The sequence below is a fragment of the Pan troglodytes genome, chromosome 13 (genome assembly GCF_028858775.2).
Source record: "Pan troglodytes isolate AG18354 chromosome 13, NHGRI_mPanTro3-v2.0_pri, whole genome shotgun sequence".
NCBI lineage: Eukaryota > Metazoa > Chordata > Mammalia > Primates > Hominidae > Pan > Pan troglodytes.
In genome coordinates, this window is record NC_072411.2 from 69963544 (window position 1) to 69982427 (window position 18884).

General features: G+C 39.3%; 1 protein-coding gene across 3 annotated transcripts in view; it reads right to left on the bottom strand.

Annotated features, from left to right (window-relative positions):
* Positions 1–2671: 2671 nt before the first annotated feature.
* The window catches only part of STK39 (serine/threonine kinase 39), a 296180-nt gene continuing 279967 nt past the window's right edge, over positions 2672–18884 (bottom strand). For all 3 annotated transcript variants that reach the window (XR_010149776.1, XM_063790544.1, XM_515880.6), the window contains 2 exons: positions 13298–13362; positions 2672–4220 (listed from right to left, as the gene is read on the bottom strand). Coding sequence is in view for 2 of the 3 variants with exons in the window: in XM_063790544.1 (XP_063646614.1) it covers positions 4146–4220; positions 13298–13362 (140 nt within the window). In the remaining variant the exon portion in view is untranslated. The remainder of the gene's footprint in view (positions 4221–13297; positions 13363–18884) is intronic.

Genomic DNA, 18884 nt, shown 5'->3' on the forward strand with positions numbered 1-18884 from the left:
GCCCCTCATAACTACCACTTTCTTAGATTCCACATGAGATCATGCAGAATTTTTCTTCTGTATCTGCTTATTTCACTTAGCATAATGTCCTCCAAGTTCATCCATGCCATTGCAAGTGATGTTATTTTCTTCTTTTTAAAGGCTGAAGAGTATTCCATTGTATGTGTGTGTATAAAACAATTTCTAGGCTGAGGTGGGAGGATCGCTTGAGCCCAGGAGTTGAAGACCAGCCTGGGCAACATAGTGAAACCTTGTCTCTACAAAAAAAAAAAAAAAAAAAAAAATTAAAATCAGCTGGGTCTGGTGGCACATACCTGTAGTCCCAACTACTCGGGAGGCTGAGGTGGGAGTATTGCCTGAGCCTGAGAGGTCAAGGCTGCAGTGAGCTGTGATCATGCCATTGCACTCTAGCCTGGACAACAGAGTGAGACTCTGTCTCTTAACAAAACAACACAACAATTTCTTTATCCATTCATACATTCATGGACACTTCAGTTGTTTCCATTATCTTGGCTATTGTGCATAATGCTGCAATGAACATGAGAGTGCAGGTATCTCTTCAAGATATTGACTTTTTTTTTCTTTGGCTATACACCCAGAAGTGGGAGTGCTGGATTATATGTTCGTTCTATTTTTAATGTTTGAGGAACCTCCATACTGTATTCCATATGGCTGTACCACAATTTACATTCCCCCAACAGGCACGTAAGTGCTCCCTTTTCTCCATATCATTGCCAGCACTTATCTTCAGGTGTGAGATGATACCTCATTGTGGTTTTGATTTGCATTTCCCTGATGATTAAATTATGTTGAGTACATTTTCATATGCTTATTGGCCATCTATATGTCTTCTTTGGGAAAATACCTATTCAAGTCCTTTGCCTATTTTTAATGTTTTGTTGTTGTTTGCTCTTGAGTTATATGAGTTCTTTATACATTTTGGATATTAACTCCTTATCAGATATATAGTTTAAAAATATTTCCTAAGTCCATAGATTGCTTTTGCTCTTTGTCTACTATTTCCTTTGCTGTGCAGAAGCTTTTTAGTGTCAATAATCCCATTTTATTTTTGCTTTTGCTCTTTGTCTACTATTTCCTTTGCTGTGCAGAAGCTTTTTAGTGTCATACAATCCCACTTTATTTTTGCTTTTGTTGCCTGTGCTTTTGGTGTCATATCCAAAAAAGTCATTGATAAGACCAATGCCAAGGAGATTTCTTCCTGTTTTCTTCTAGGAGTTTTAGAGTTTCATGTCTTATAATGTCTTTAATCCATTTTGAGTTGATTTGTAAGTTGTAAGATAAAGGTCCAATTTCATTGTTTTGCAAGTGGATATACAGTTTTCCCAACAAAATTTGCTGAAGAGACTGTCCTTTTCCCATTGTATATTTTTGGCACTCATGTCAAAAATTGCCATACATGTATGGGTTTATTTCTGGACTCTAGTCTGTTCTACTGGTCTGTTTTTATACCAGTACCATGCTGTTTTGATTACTATAACTTTATAACGTAATTTGAAATCAGGAAGTGTGGTGCTTTCAGTTCTGTTCTTTTTCGTCAAGATTGCTTTGGCTATTCAGGGTCTTTTGTGGTTCCATACAAATGTTAGGATTGTTTTTCATATTTCTGTGGGTAATACAATTTAAAAATTTTGATAAGGATTATACTGAATTTGTAGATTGCTCTGCATAGTTGGGAATTAAGGTAGTATGGTGGGTAGGAAGCTCTAGTCCACATCTGTGTATTCTAGCAATTATATAGGCCCTCGTGGTGATTTTTATGTACTAACTTTATCCTTGCATTCATCTTGTAAGCCAGTTCTTATTGTCCCCTCATCCTAATTTCTTTATGCATTTTTACATCTCTATCCTATTGTATGAATGTATGCAAACTACCTCAAATGCCATTAGGATGGATATGAAAATATGGGTGGAAATTTAATACAGATATTAAATGATATTTATAACCATGTTTAAATACAGATATTAAATGATATAACAATTATGACAAGGCAGTTATAAATAACTTTTTTTCTTAGTAATATATATTTGCTTTTTAAAGTACATTAAACAGCTACCATATCTAGGGTTAGCTAGGAAAAAGCAATGGCACCATCCTGGGAGTCCACCCCTCTGAAAGATTTTTGATTAGTCTCCATGTTGCAAAGTCCTCCAGTTATTCATGTATATTTTATCCTCTTAGTAGAAGATAAGGGTCTTGTCTTTTCACCCACAAGTTGTACAGAAGAGTGTAAAGAACATGCTCTGAATGTCAGGAAATGAGGATCCTGGGAGTTTAGCTCTGCAAGTAGTCCTGTAAAGGGCCTTGGACAAGTCATTCAACCACTCTGAGCCTCAGGGACTAACAGCATTAAAATGAATGAAGTGGTTGGAAGGAATTATTCTCTCTTGTCCCCTATAGCCCTATAGGGGTTTTAATTCGAAGACCATCTGTCTATATGGAGTAGAAATGTTTGCCTTTCATTCTCTCCTCATGCTAATTCAAGTTACTTGTCAAACCCAGTTCTCTGTACTGGATGCATGATGCCTCCTCACTCTGCCTCTAGGGCACTTTCACTAGTTAACTCTTACTAGGCATTTTATGAAAGTGCTAAATGCCATTGCAGTAATGCAGATGATATCTAAAGGAGGAAAGAAACAATGCAAAACAATCTCGTTGTGCAATACACTTTTATTTTCCTTTTACCTTTGCAGTCATCTTCGAGTAATCGTTGTGTAAACAATAGAATGGAATGAAATTACATTAAATTGTATGCAAATGGCTCTAGAACACCTTAACAATTATGACAAGGCAATTATAAATAACTTTTTTTCCTTAGTAATATATATTTGCTTTTTAAAGTACTTTAAAGAGCTGCCATATCTAGGGTTAGCTAGGAAAGAGCAATGGTACCATCCTGGGAGCCCACCTCCCTGAAAGATTAGACTCCAATTTTCAAAATCCTAAGGTTTACTAGTTCCATAATATACAGTCAAGCAGAGCGCTACTTGGGTTGAAAGTATTGATTCTTGAACCTTAACAGCGTTTTACCTTTTAGTCACTGCACAAAACCCTTCCAATTTTCACTCCACCTGGGTATTCTGCAAAATTTCAAGTAAAACTCAGATTCTGATATTTTCAAGTTTATCACCTTTAGAATAACAAACCCTATCACTTAAGGAGAGCCAAATCAGAGATGGGTATATAGTTAGCAATCTAACAGAATGGCAACATTTTACATAGCATTCTAAACGGTCCAATGAAGCAAAACTTAACATATGCCACCTTATATAGAGGAAATTTTAGATCTGAGACTATTCCAGAGTAAAGCAGCCTCAGGCACATTCTTAATGTGAAAGTTTGCAAGGCACCTCCCTCTCCCAAGAGACAGTCAGATTGTAAATTGGTTTTTAGGCAAACAGACTAAAAGAATAAGCATCCAAATTCCTAATTCAGTCATTTCAAAATTTAGAAGTTACAAATACTCCAAAGATAGACCCAAAACTTTTTGTTTAAATAACAAGATTAACTGCAAGAAGCATATAATCAAAACCCTTTTTTTCTTATAGCTAAGGTGTGTAATGCATAAATATATGAAAAATAAAATTCACAGTCAGTTTTAAAACTAGAATTCAAGTTTGGCTAATAAATCTTAATTTTATAAGTATATTAATTTCTAAATACAACATAAAAGAGGCAGTATTGTCAGATGTACAATTAAAGTATTATAACAGAAATAACAACAATGAAAGGAGAAATAGGCTTCTGGATAGAAAATTCCTTTTGTTGCCAATAAATAAGACCACCTGAGTGTATTTCAGATTCTTTTCACTTAAGGGATATCCAAATTGATTGCTAAGAATATTAAATAGCTTTTGGAAAAATTAGCAACAGTCGTGCAGCTGTGGCATTTGCTTGTTCTTGTACTGTGGATTGCTAGAGAATAAAGCAGAACTCGGAGTGTAGTAAGTTTTAAAAAATTATTTTTTTATCCCATTTTGTTGAAGCCGGCCTCTTCACAATCTTCTGAATTTGCTAGGAAATGGGAGTGAGGGGGTGGGACGAAATGGGCAGAAAGAGGGAGGGTTGAAGGGAGTAGGGGTGGGGGTGGGACATGACAGATCAGGGTGACATCAAGGGACATACATCAGCTGACACTCAACTGAGCAAACCCAATCAGCTTCACTTCATCAGGAATCTCCGAACCATCACAGCCAGAAGCCTGAAAAGGGAAAAAGAAAGCCTCAATGCTGGTTTGCTGCTGCTGCTGGTTGTTAAAGTCTTGTTCCTATGATGGCAGATCTAAGCAAAGGCACAGTTGGTATGGGACCATTCCAGAAGAGAGATGCCAGCCTCTCTCTTGAATGACTACTGGAAGCTAAGTGCTGTCAGCACTGTGGCCATCATGCTATGAAGTACAGAACAGAGGTGGGAAGGGATTTGTTATCCATTAAAATACCATGCCCAGGCTGGAAGCTTTGGAACAGTCAGTGAAACACCACTGCTAAGAAACCACAAACAAATTTTTCAAAAACTAAATAAAATTATTTTAAATATACTTTCTAACTAAATCACCTTAGTAATCATTCTGAGAACAACATGAAAATAAGCAGAAGAGATCTAACAGGTCACCCAGGAGTAATTTACTTTTTACCAAACTCATTTCTTCTATGAAACTTGCCAGGAAAAAGTCATCACCAAGTACTGCGATGGGCTCATTAGAGAGAACTGCTATATAAATACCAGTGAATAAGTTTTACAGGGAAAGGTATTATAACAATTCTTTTCTATAAAAGAATTTTGTTTATAATATTTTCAGACATATTAATTGCCTAAAATTGGCGAAAATTATGGTGTGTCAAATACTTTATTTTTCTTACTTCAGAATCAGAAAGAACTGGAAAAAAGCCATTGCCTTGGCCAGGCATGGCGGCTCACGCCTGTAATCCCAGCACTTTGGGGGGCCGAGGCAGGTGGATCATGAGGTCAGGAGATCGAGACCATCCTGGCCAACATGGTGAAACCCCGTCTCTACTAAAATACAAAAAATTAGCCAGGTTTGGTGGCACACACCTGTAGTGCCAGCTACTCGGGAGGCTGAGGGCTGAGGCAGGGGAGTCACTTGAACCGGGGAGGCAGAGGTTGCAGTGAGCCGAGATCGTGCCACTGCACTCCAGCCTGGCGACAGAGCGAGACTCCACCTCAGAAAAAAAAGGAAGCCATTTCCCTTCAAACCTCTCACTGGTCCTAATTAATAAGTTATTTCATTTTTCTTGTGACCTCTCCCCTTTGCTTGCTTTTAGACACACACACACACACACACACACACACACAGACTCTCACTCTCTCTCTCTCTCTCTCTCTCCCCCCCGCCCCCCTCAGATCCACCATTCTAAGCTGCCTCTCATCCTATAGTACATAAATCAGAATTGGACATTACATAAGAACAACATGGAAGGGAGAAAAAAGTATGATGAATGACTGGGAATGGGCAATTAATTACCAAAGGATCATACAACCCTTTTCAGAGCCTAATTCCTGCCAAATTATTGTCACAACAATTAGTTTCCCATGGAAAAGTGCCCTTTCCAATCACCACAATTAAGCTGCTTAGCACTGCTTGTATACATTTAGAATATGTACTATACTGTTTTTTGAACTGTACTGTTCATAGTGTACTGTTTTTTGAACTGTTCAAAAAAACAGTACAGAAAACCAGCATCAACTCTAGCATTTTCTATTAAATAAGCAGCTAACTATAATGTTTGTACCTTGAATATTTTCAAATGATTATCTTTAAAATAACATCCTATGTAAGTAGTTATGCTTATGTAAAAAAGTCACTAGCCTAAAGGATAAAAATATTAATCAGTATTTAAAGAAAGGAATTTACTTTGTACCTATCCAGTGATATCTCTGGTTTCATCTGACAGATAAAGATGTTCAGTGAAGTAAAATTGTCATTGTTTGTGTTGACAGGGGCGATGAGGTCTGAAATGCTCTTCTCCTTATCACTTTCAACAAAGTAGTACAGGCATAGAGGGCATTTTGGCTGAGGTATTTCTGGTGGTGTCACACTGACACTGTAATATTCACCTTCCCTATCCATTTTCTCCTTGTGTTATCACTGTTTCTTTATCTACCTTCCTAAATCATCCCTTCTCTCATGTGTAGCTCTTGTTAACATCATTTACTCAACCCACTGAATAATGGCAGACAACCTGTGTAATTAACAGGCAACTGACAAACATCCAAAGACAAACTATGGCTGCTGGTGGTGACAAAAAGGTCAGATTGCCAAATGTGAAGTACACCAATGTACTCCAAATCTTCATCAGAAATTTGGCAATGTGAATATCAGGAGGTTAAAATGACTAGAATAAAACTACAATATCCAATAGTGGTTGAACTGACTAGAAATGAGAATATTAAATCCTTTCTTGTGAAGAGTAATGGAAATGAGAACTTACTAGAGTAGGTGATAAACCAGTGGTTACGGTGAGAACATCACAGAAGGAGTCTTCACAAAGTCCCTACCCACCCTGGGTCCTCAGTGCCTCCCATAGCTACACTGAAATGTCTGTCTCCTGGCCAGGACCTTTGGCTGTGTTTGCTTCATGGCGCTCAGCCCTCCTTCCTCTGCTACCTGGGCTCTCACTGCTGAGTCCAGGGCTCTCTCAGCTTGCAAAGCACAAATGAGGGTGATATGCAAATGACTCTGAAATTCAGAGAAAGGAACCAATGACCCTTCAAAACAGCAATGTTCAAACTTCGGGGTCTTAGGATCTCTTGATACTCTTCAAGAATTACTGAGGACTCCAAAAAGTGTCTGCTTATGGGGGTTATATTCGTTAGACTGACTGTCTTAGAAATTAAAGCTGAGAGATTCAAAAAGTATTTTAAACATATTATTTGAAATTATGTCAAGATATTGAAGTAATATTATAAACAGTACATTTAAAAACATAAAATAGGTTTACATAAATTAATTATACTATCTTAAATTAAAACTAAAACATTTTAAAAATATTCCTTTACTAATTCATTAAACTTAACAATAATAAACTCATTACATACAAACATAAATAAAATCTTCATGGAAAATAACCATAGTTCCCCTACCCACTGCAAGAAAACTCAAAGAGTGGCCTGACTTCTACATTTCCTCTTTAATGTCTTGCTTAATAAAAGACAGCTGGATTCTCATACCTACTTCTGTATTCAATCTACTGTTTTATGCTGTTTTCCTTGAAGCACATGAAAAAAAAATCCAGCCTCATACAAATATATATGAAAGAGGGAAGAGTATTTTGATAGCTTTTCCAAATAGTTGTGGATATCATTTATTACTGCACTAGAACTTTCCAAGTGGCAATTTCTTTAATGTTAGTTGCAATGTACACTCTGAAACCACAGTATTGAAGTTTTCATACCCTGTTACCTTAAAATCTATTGGTCTACCTTGCACTTTGAGTGGATCTTTTACCCATGCATGACTTTAAGCATCACTGACTTATGCAGATCTTCTAAATGTTGACATGTTTCATTATACAATATGAACAATTCATTATACAATGTCAACAAATCATACCCATTAATATCACCCATCATCAATCTCATCAGAAAAGTCTTTAAGTACTGGGTTACTGTCAAGCTTACAGTAGCGATACAAGTTTTCCAAAATCCTATTTTTGCTTGAAAGCTTGAATTTATTATCAACAACAAATATTGTCAGATTTATTTATTTATTTATTTATTTATATTTTTTGAGACAGTCTCACTCTGTCACCCAGGCTGGAGTGCAGTGGTGTGATCTCGGCTCACTGCAACCTCCGCCTCCCGGGTTCAAGCGATTCTCTTGCCTCAGTCTCTCGATGAGCTGGGACTACAGGTGCCCGCCACCATGCCCAGGTAATTTTTTTGTTTTTTGTATTTTTAGTAGAGATGAAGTTTCACCGTGTTAGCCAGGATGGTCTCGATCTCCTGACCTCGTGATCCACATGCCTCGGCCTCCCAAAGTGCTGGGATTACTGGCGTGACCACCGCGCCCGGCCATCAGCTTTTTGTTTTGTTTTTTTTTTTAAGTGTCAGTCTTACTTTCTTCATTCTGAAAAAAATGTCTGCCAAATATCCGAGTCTGAAAAACCAGTTTGTCAGCTATTCTTTCAAGTAAAAATGATGTTTCATGAAGAAAGAAAAAACATGTAGGTAAGCTCAAACCAAACAATTTCACAAGTGCTCTTCCTGAAGACTGTCAATGTACACCCGTATAATGAAGGAGGGATTCCCACTTCATAGCACTGAACACTCAAAAGATGTGTCCTGTAGCTGAAATTCAATAAAGTCAATAATGTTTCCTGCCTTGTTAGGAAAATTCTCAAGTGAAATTGGCTTGGCTTTTTTACAGTGAGTGACAGTGCCTGGCTCTGAGGAACACAGTGACTATTAGTGCAGTCTGATGTTGCTGCATGTGTGCCGACATTACCAGTTTTACCCACCATGGCTTTACACCAACGTCAACACAGTGGAAAAGGCAAGTCACAAAGAGTTTTGACATCCAGGATCCCCTAGAAGGGTCTCAGGGAAACTCAGAAGTTTGAGGCCCATGCTTTGTGAGCCTCAATTTCAAAGTGAAGGAGAAGTTCAGAACATGCTACCCCAAAATATGCCACTCTTCTATTTCATGGTTTTGCGTTAAAGACACTTTAAAAAACAACAGCAGCAGATGCAGGAAGGGCCCTCTGACTTTCCTAAAAGCAGGAGTTAAAACTCCCAAGTGGAAGCTTTCCTCCCTGCACCTGGAAGAAGAAAGCTATTCTGATCACCAGAGATGGGGAGCTGAAGCCCCTGACAGACATCTACACAAACAAACCTTGTTAAACTCATCTTCGTGTTCCTAGTCACTTCTCCACGATGAACCCTCATCCCAGCCCCCCACTGCCTTGCCCCCTTTCATCATTTATTGCTTCATCCAACTCAATATATGTGCTAAATTCTAACAGCTTCTTTGGGTCTTCATTTCTTTATGAGGCCTCTCATGTCATGTAAAACTTAGATTAAATAAATATGTATGCTTTTCTCCTGTTAATCTGTTTTATGTCGGTTTACTTCCAGGCCCAGCCAAAAAACCCTAAGAAGGCAGAGATAACAGTTTGCCTCCCCTGCCAAAGGAAAATGTACACATTATCAGGGACCTAATGTGACAGTGTATGACATCATGCACGCTCTTACTCAGGGTGTATTCTGATTCCTGAACACTCCATCTCCTCACCCCTCCCGCCATGACAGCAGGTGTGGCCTGCACCCCATGGAGGAGCTGAAGTTATGGTTACCTGGCGTCACTGAAAAGGAATGCCTCCACCCCAAATGCGGGTGCATTTTGGAATCACTAGGAGAGTGTGAGGTGCCCCCACCCCCCCACCATAGAGTCTGAGAACCACTCGTCTATCCCAGTGCTTCCCAGTATGAAACTACAAGTTTCCTTTAAAGCACTGGTTCTCAAACTTCAGCCTGCATCAGAATCGCCTGGAGGGCTTGTTAAAACGGATGCCTGTGTCCCACCCCCCCAAGAGATTCTCATTCCTTAGTCCTGAGATGGGGTCTCAGAATTTACATTGTAATCCAGTTCCCAAGGGAAGCTGACACTGTCAGTCTGGGGGCCACATGTGGACAGCCACCCTTTTAGGCTGGGAGTAGGAGGCACAGAGACATGGACCTTCTGGAACTGGAAGTTTCCTTGAAGATCTTTGTCTCACTTTTCTACCCCTTCAGTAGGAGGAGAAAGTTAAAACGCTTAGGTAGTTTTTACCCAATTTCAGGCTTGACTTTACCTGCACTTGGCAAAATGTTGCCTTAGTCATACAGCCTCCAATTATGCAGAAGCTAAGAACCTCTAAAAATAAGTCCGTTTAGTCACTGTGAAAATGCTTATGAAATTTCTATCTGCAATACATATAATGCTATTAAACTTCAGTAACTAAAGTCTATAATGCTCATGTTAATGTGTACCAATTAGATGTTAATTACATGTTCTCAAAATTTGTATTCTATCTTCAAGGGCAAATTAAGTGTATCTTATTTCATGTTTTTTCTAATGCAATTTCAAAAATTCCACATTGAAAGCAGGAAGATTCACCTACTTACAAAACTGCCAAGTAGTCCATTCAAAAATGGCTTAAAAATAAAGACCTGTCTCAAGGTTTACAACAATAAAACACTACTAAAAAAAAATACATCAAACTCAAAGCACATAATAGTTGAGCTGAAATGCCCTCTATGCCTGAACCACTTTGTTAAAAGTGAAGAGAAGAATCTGATCTCCCAGCCCCTGGCCATACCAACAATGGAAATCCTACTTATTATCTTCCCTGTGGAATGCTTCTCAGGGTTTGCTGAACACTGGAACCACCATGAAGTCCTTTTAACATTCCCAAAGCCCAGGCTGCACCAAGAGCAGTTAAATAAGAATATCTGTTGTAAGACCAGACATTAGGTCCTACAACAGGACCCATTTCACATCTTGGGAACCCCAGGCTCTCTGGGGTTAATTTGCCCAGGATCACACAGTGGAGGCTGCAGACTCACCCCTGGTCTAGACTCAAAGCCCATGCCTTCAACAACCGTTCATTCCTGGAGGCACACCCCTGCGGCCCTAGGCATTAATTTTTTAAAGTGTCCCAGTGCTCCCCTGAGTGAAACCACTGTGCAGGGAGGTAAAGAACCACAGTATCATGACACTGCTGTTCTTTAGACAATTTTCAGGCCCCTGACGTTTTCCTTTAAAGAGTAACGAAAGGCACTGAGATGAAAATAATGATAAACAGCTGAGAGATAAAGGGACTATGCGCAGCAGCAGCTTACCAGGAAAAACGCTGCTGAAATACTTTGATCTTTTATTCCTGAATAAAATAACCAAGTTGATGAATGAAGGTAAATACATTTGAATCTCTGCAGTTTATCGGGATGTTAGTGTCCTATGCAAGATCAGGCCAAAAACCAGTTCAAATTAGCTCTGCCAAGTGGATCTCAAACCGGCTGGCAGCTGATACCAACAAAGAAACCCTCCTGGGGCCTAACAAGGGCTGGACAGAAAGTTAAGTGACAGAAATAAGGTCCCTCCTGAGTTTGGTTTTCGTTAACCATCTTTATCTTTGGGGAGAATAAGCCATCAATTTCCATTTACTGTGAACACCACACTACTACATTTTCAAGCTGTAATGGGAAGGAAAACACGGACTTGTTTCCAAAACTCTTCTGTGCCTGACAGGCCACTATTACTCAATCTCCTGAAGGTACAAAGGAGATTCAGTCTCAGCCAACGGAGATTCAGTCCCAGCCAATGTAAATGTACCCAGTCATCCAAAATGAGGAATCTACAAAATGACAGAAAACTGTACAACCCTAAGGCTGCAGGGGTCTGCCTCCAAGATTAATGGCTGTTGAGAGCATGGGCACTGAGGCTAGACCAGGGGGGAGTCTGCAGCTTCCAGACTCAGGATCTGTGTGATCGCTGTGTGATCCTGGGCAAATCAACCCCAGCAAGCCCGAGGTTCCCGAGATGTGAAATGGGCCTGCTACCAGAGATAATGGTAAAGCAGGAGAGCTGGAGGAGTGGGGGCAGACCAGGCTTCATTAGCCTGTCCCAGTGTGCGGTTTACAACAGGGCAGTGGAGACACTGTGTCTACCACATTTTGGGATTGTAGGAGGATTACTCTGGCTACAGGCACAGGGTGGTAAACAGAGCCAAAAGCTGACAAATTGGTGGCAGGAAGATTAGTTTGTGAAGATGAGAGAATCCTGCTGGGTGCAGGAAATGGAGATGCAGGGAAGAGGACAGAATCCAGAGAGAATTTAAGAAACATATAAGCTGATTAGGAGATGAGGGAGAGTTTTACATTATTCTTATGGTTTACCTAGAGATTGTACAGCGGCTGTTTTCACAAAATCTTCGGTAGTAGGAAAGGGCCAGGGTTACTGTTCCTCTTTCATAATAAAATGAGAAAAGTCCAGCATGAGAGTTTCAGACTCTTATCTCTGTTTGCATATTACAAATTAGGAAAATGTTCTTGAGGTGGTATTAAAAAAATGAATAAAGGGACATATATTGGCTTGAAATGCTGACACAGGCTGCCATTTTCTCATCAATATACTCTCACATTAAAAAAAAAAACACACACACATTAAGAGGTGACAGTGTCATCCCAAACCAGAAAAGGGATTTTCCTATTTGTTAACCTAGCACTCTACATCTGAATAAAATGTTACTTTTTTATCAAAGCAAAAAGAATTCCTTCAGATATATCTTTTCTGTGAAAATCTTTGTGTTTTTCTTTTATCACACAGCCTAGCTATCTAAAATTAGATGGGAAGCAAGACCCAGGAAGTTTTAATTAGCACCAGGCTCACATTTACTGTAACTAATCATTTAGCATTTTTGGTCACCCACATTTTCCATTTAATTTCACAAATATAAAAAAGATCATCAATATATGTTGTGCACAGCAAAGTGTTGGTCATCTAGATCTAAAATTGCTTCTGGGATTCTGACCAGCCTTTGATAAAATTAACTTACGATTTTTAAAATGTACCTTAATGTACTGTTTGCTAAAATTTTTTGGAAAACGGTCACTTTTGACTATCTGGACTTCTCTCCATTTCTGACCACCACCATCTTGGTCTCACAGTGACCCCAGAATGTCCAGCACTCTGTATCTCTGTGGCCACCTAGTACTTAAGTTTACAATCTACTAGTGAAGAATAACTGTTGAAATATCTCCTTTCTACAAAAATCTGTTACTGTGATTTGAAATGTGGAAGTAAATTGTTGTGTCTTTGTTCGCCAGCCTTTGGTGAGTTGTTCTACAATTGCTTCCAATTACCTAAACCATTTCTACAACAATCAGCCTCTATTTTTAAAAGTTAGAACCACTTGGCTTTTGTCTTAGGAAAGCTTTATTAAGAGTGTTGCTTTGAATTCAGTGTAATTTTGTCTTTATGGTCAAGTTGCAATACAAACTGCAAGCAAAATGATCTAGGCTTCAAGATTCTTATATGGCCACTCTTAGTCAAAGGTGTGATGATAAAAGAAAAAGCTATGCTCATAGAAGAGGAAATTTCCAGTCACAATCAGAAAATGTTCCCTAACATTGCAGAGTCAAATGCTTCCAAATGCAAAAATTGATTCTAAAAGAAAACAACAACAGCAAAATTACAGAGTAGGTTATTAAACTAGATTATTATTCCCCGCTGGAACAGCATGGCAAAATATTACCTCCTTCTTTCCATAACTTTCCACTTACCAACTTAAATGTCAATGTTTTTAAAGCTTTGGGATCATCTACAATCTTCTGTAAATTAGCAGCCACTGTAAAATATAAACATAGAGAGAAAGTTTCCAAATTATTTCCAATAACAGTGGATTTTCACATCAATGACTCTGAAAATTTGACTAATGATGCAATAAACTGCAAAATCATTTTTCATAAACATTGCAAAGTCCATATAAATGACCAAATTACTCTCATACAGATATTTTCTACAACAATTGATATCATTTCAGCAATCTTGTATCTATGCACATCTGAATTAATCACTGTATGTCAACTCTGCATTTCATATAATAAAATCTGAAATTTCTAACGGAAAGTAGAAATGATAGCAGCCCCCAGTGTTTCCGCCACTTGGCTTCTCTAAATATTCATTACTAAGAAATTTATTAGCCAGAAGAGGGCAGTACAAAACAAAGAGGAGAGGTAGTGGGGAGAAAAAAAAAAAAAAAAGCCTTTCTCTGGAAATAGAAGGTCAGCACATTTGAACCCCTGTCCTATAAATTCACTCAATTCTCTGAACCCATTTTTATCAAGGCAACAAAATACAGTGGATAACCTCTACAACTCAAGCGCATGTTTTAAGGCTTTCAGAGCACAATGATCTGTCAAACCAGGGAAGCGCCACCTTGAATAATACCCAAGTTTGCTGAACAGGGTCAAGCACTAGAGTAGACGCTGTCAGTTTGGAGCTCAGTGCTGCAGATATGTTTTCAGTATTAGCTGGATTCATTGGAGATCTGTCCTTGTTCTCCAAGGTGTAATGATCTATCTGATACCCCAGTAGAGAAGTCAGTTTTTTCTGCTTACTCCTCTGGCTCAGGGTACTGCTAATGAACAGAATTATCAAAAGCTAATGATGATGGAAACTTAAAACTTACTTTTTCCATGTCCACACCTGAAGTATAAAGTCCTGAAAGTCAAATAAGGGCTATTGCTTAGGGAAGGAGAAGTTACTGCTGAAGAAATTATGGGAGAATGTCGTGTTTGTCATTTTTATTTTTTTATGAGTAAAATTATCTGCTGCTTCAGTAGTTAGGTATTGAAGTTACCTGAATTTTTTAAGATAAAAAATTTTAAGATAAAATAGTACACATACAAGTATTTTGAGAAAAGTGTTTCAAGTAGAAAAATTTAAGTAGAAAGTAGTAAGAAATCTGCGCAAGTTTTAATTTTCTCTAAGGTCGACTGACAACAACCTAGATACATGGATTTTCTGCAGATTAGTTTATTTCATTTAATCCATCAGCTGCAGAGGAGAAAAAAGAAAAATTATGTACTCAATATGGCCTATTTCTCTTTATAAACCATAATTGCAAGCATCATTTTATCTTCATTTGTTGCCCTTTTAATACTTCCATTCTGAGTGATCTGCAGTTTCATTTTTACCAACACTCCTCCCATCTGCCTCCTCTTTTTCTCCTCTTTCTTTTGCCCACATAAGCAAGCACACACATATCAGGTACACCCCAAGGCACCAATTCCAGAATAGTTATCATCACAAAGCTTCCTGTGGCCTTTCAACAGTTTTCCGAACATATTTTAGACACTAAAATCATCAAGTCATTTATGCAAGAAACATTGGCTCATGGAGTGCAAAGCTCTGCTGTAAAATCCTGTCCACCAAAGCCAGTATTTATCATGTCAGGGCACTCTGACTACATGCAAATTACAGCAAATGAACACAGTACCCGTTTTCTTAAAACATCAAAGTGTTCTAATAGTTCCTCTGATTTGGGCTGATTTCATGAGTGGCCATAAATTCTTCGTATAAATTTCAGTCCTTTCATTAGTTTCTCGGTTAATGTGGATGATTTACTGCCTTGTTCTGGGTCATCTATTTCCAGTCTGCTCTCTAATGTTCAGTCAAAAGCAGAGCTCTAGCCTACACTAATTCACAACCCTCTCTCCAGTGTACACGTGTATATACAAGGGCCAATTTCCAGGGAATGTGTCAAGCAACTTGGAGACCGAAGGGCAAGATGGAGCTGCCTGCATCTTAAACAATCATCCCAGAAACCACACTCCCCAGTTGTGAATCTCACACCTCTGGGACATTAAAAATTCAAATTCTGTCTTCAGCTCAAAGTAAAAATAGCAAAACTGGCCACTTACCTGATTACTTATCCCAGCTGCTAGGCTTATTTTCAATTTGGTTGATTCTAATTTGTTGTAAAGTGCTATAAAACACCTTCATTTAACTGACATCACATAAAATTCAGGGTGATGCTAATTTCTTTTCCAGTAGCAATGCTCATTAAAAAGATGGGTGTCACTGTTTCCTCCCATCTCCTGACTGTGCACCTGGATTTCAAAAATAAAAACGCTCCTTACCTGGAACGTGAGCTGAGAAGGAAGGGCTGGGTAGGGCTGGCTGTTGCTTTAGAGCTGCCTGAGCCTGTGCTGAGAACACTGACCTTTGTGTTGTAAGACACTCGAGTTTCTGGAAAATGTGGGACTTCTGAACCCTGCTTGCTCAGTAGCCACTGACTCATTTCAAATCCCTCTTGGTTTTCCCAAATAAAACTCATGCCCCTTGGTTTCTGCAGCAGACATTGTGCTATCTTCTTTGAACTAGTCCCTCCCTTCCCAGCCCACACTCTCTGTCATTTGGGCAAACAGGGACACCAATAATATGCACTGAGGCCCCCAGGGACTGTGGCCCTCAAGCCCTGTCACTAGGGCTTTACCAACACTCCTCCCACCCGCCTGTCCCTACAGGGTATCTTTATGTGAACAATTACTTTTTTTTCTATTTTTTTGTTTCTCTGTATCATACTTTAGGCTTGAATACCTGTCAGGGCTGGAAGTTTCTATTTACTTTTTTTTTGTTTTGGAGAACATTTGGCCTAAGGTATGATAAGTATTGTTCTTTATGAAACTGTAACAATATCATTAACAGCCACACGGAAAAGACGCTGATGCTCAGTACTTCCCTGAATCTAAACAGAAAAGGAAATAAGATCATCCTAGGGGTAATCCACTGGAGGCAAGGCAGCAGAGCCGACACTTTTTTGGCAAACTAAGTCAGGCATTCTCCAGACACTGTTTTCTGTATACATTCCTTGCACTATTCAAATTCTCCACATTTTTTAAAATATAATTTCAACTTTTATTTCAGATTCAGGGGTTCATATGCGGGCTTTTTACCTAGGTGTATTGTGTGATGCTGAGGTTTGGGGTATGACTGATCCTGTTACCCAAGTACTGAGCATAGTACTCAATACTTTTTCAACCCTTACCCCCCTCTCTTCTTCCCCCCTCAAGTAGGCCCTGGTGTCTGTTCCCTTCTTTGTATCCATGTGTATTCAATGTTTAGCTCTCACAAGTGAGAACATGCGGTATTTGGTTTTCTGTCCCTGTGTTAGTTCACTTAGGATAACGGCCTCCAGCTGCATCCATGTCACTGCAAATGTCAAGATTTCGTTCTGTTTCATGGCTGTGTGGTTTTCCGTGCTGTATATGTACCACATTTTCTTTACCCAATCCACTGTTGACAGGCACCTGGGTTGATTCGATATCTTTGCTATTGTGAATAGTGCTGTGATGCACATACTATGCATGTGTCTTTTTCGTAGAGCAATTTATTTTCTTTTGGATACACACCAAGTCATGGGATTGCTGGGTTAAATACTAGTTCTGTTTTAAGTTATTTGAGAAATTATTCACATTTTGACAGTTAGAAAAATAAGTTATATGACTATTTACAGTCTACGTCTATATTCTGAGTAATCAGTCAAAAGATACACTTTTTCCTGAGATACCAGCTTATTTCACAACAACCCCATGTTCTGGTAACAGTGAGTTAATTCACTTAATTCTAGCTGTTTCCAAACACAAGCTATGGGGAAAAGAGAACCAGTGAACACGGAGTCTAATGTACTACTTCCAATAGTAAGAAATTTCTAACATTAGACAAAAGCATGGTCTTGGGTTACCTGACAAGGTGATGACTTCAAAATATTGTTTTATCCAAAGAGACACCCTGAATAGATTGATGCAGAAAGGCAGCATGAGATTGCAAAGAAAGAGACAATCCAAGCTCTAAGTAAGGAGAAAAGGAGATGGACGAGGGTAGGTTTCTTATGGATACTGCTAGAACACTAATATAAAATTAAAATTTTATTTTAATTAGATTTCTTTGAAATCCAGCCACGCATACAGAAAACTTACTAACTCAGTTTGGGACAAAATAAAAGATTCACCCCATTATTTTCCCTAAATCTCCAGGCTCTTATCTTCATGGGATGCACTGTAGCACAGTGTATAAGAACCTGAATTTGTGAGCCAGGGTGCCGGGGTTCAAATCCTCCTCCTGCTCACAGCTGTGTGACCTTCCTGAACGAAGTTCACTTAGCCTCCTCTTTCTGCACAAGGCCATGCATTGGTCATTGGTGAAATGAAGATATTAATGGTGCCTCACTGATAGGGTTTGTTTTGAGGATTAATTCACACACATAAAGTGCTTAGAATAATGCTTGATGTATAAGCAAGTGGTTAATAAATTATTCCTCTCTGCCCTGGACAACTGCAATATCTTATCTGGTTTACCTTGCCTTTGGTCTTACCTCCTCCGAGCCCTCTTTCTAATACTCGCCAGAGTTACTGGATAACCTAGATTGAGAATTGGAGTGTGTTACCTCCTTGAGCAATGCTGTTTAACTGTTCCCATCAACTTCGGGATAAAGTCCAAATTTTTAACATGGTCAGTGAGACCCTCCATGGTCTGGCCTCGGCCAACCACTCCAGCTTATCTTTTGCCATTTCCTACCCTGAATCCTCCCAGGAAAGGTTCCATAACTCCATTCTCCTCCAGCTCTCTACCCCTACACTCTTATCATCGGGTACTGAAATAATCTGTCACATATCTGATTTCCCCACTAGATTCAAACTCTGAAAACCCAGAAAAAAAAAATTTATTCATCTCTGTAAAACATTCATCTTTGAAATATATCCACATATGCAGAAACGAATGACTTCTCACCACCTCCGCTGCTGCTCCCCAAGTGAGGCTACCACCAACTTGCCACTAGACTCGTCCAGTAGCCTGTTGTCTCACTGCTTCCACCCTGATCCCTCAATGGCCTAGACTTCACCCAGAGGGCAGGGGAGGCTTCTAACAGGTAGGCAGACCATGTTACTTATCTATTCAAAACCCTCTGTTGGCCTTCCATCTCAGAGTAAAGCCATGGTCTCTACAATGGTCTACCAAACCCATCTGATCAGGCCTCCTGCTCCTTCTCTCCTCTTATCCCTCACCACTCTCTCCCTTGCTGCTCCTGCTCCAGCCACACAGCCTCCATGCTGACCCTGGAGCATTCAGGGCAGGGGCTCGCCCAGAACCTCTGTACCTGCCATTCCCTCTCCCAGAAATGTTCTTCCTCCATGACTCCATGACTGCCTCCCTCCCTTTCTTTCAGTTTCTGCTCAAATGTCCCTGGCTACCCTATTAACACCCCCACCATCCCCTCACTCTCTCGTTACCCAGAATTTTTCTTTCTCATAGCACTTATCACCACCTGATATGCTATATATTTATACATTATTTCTGGATGTGGCC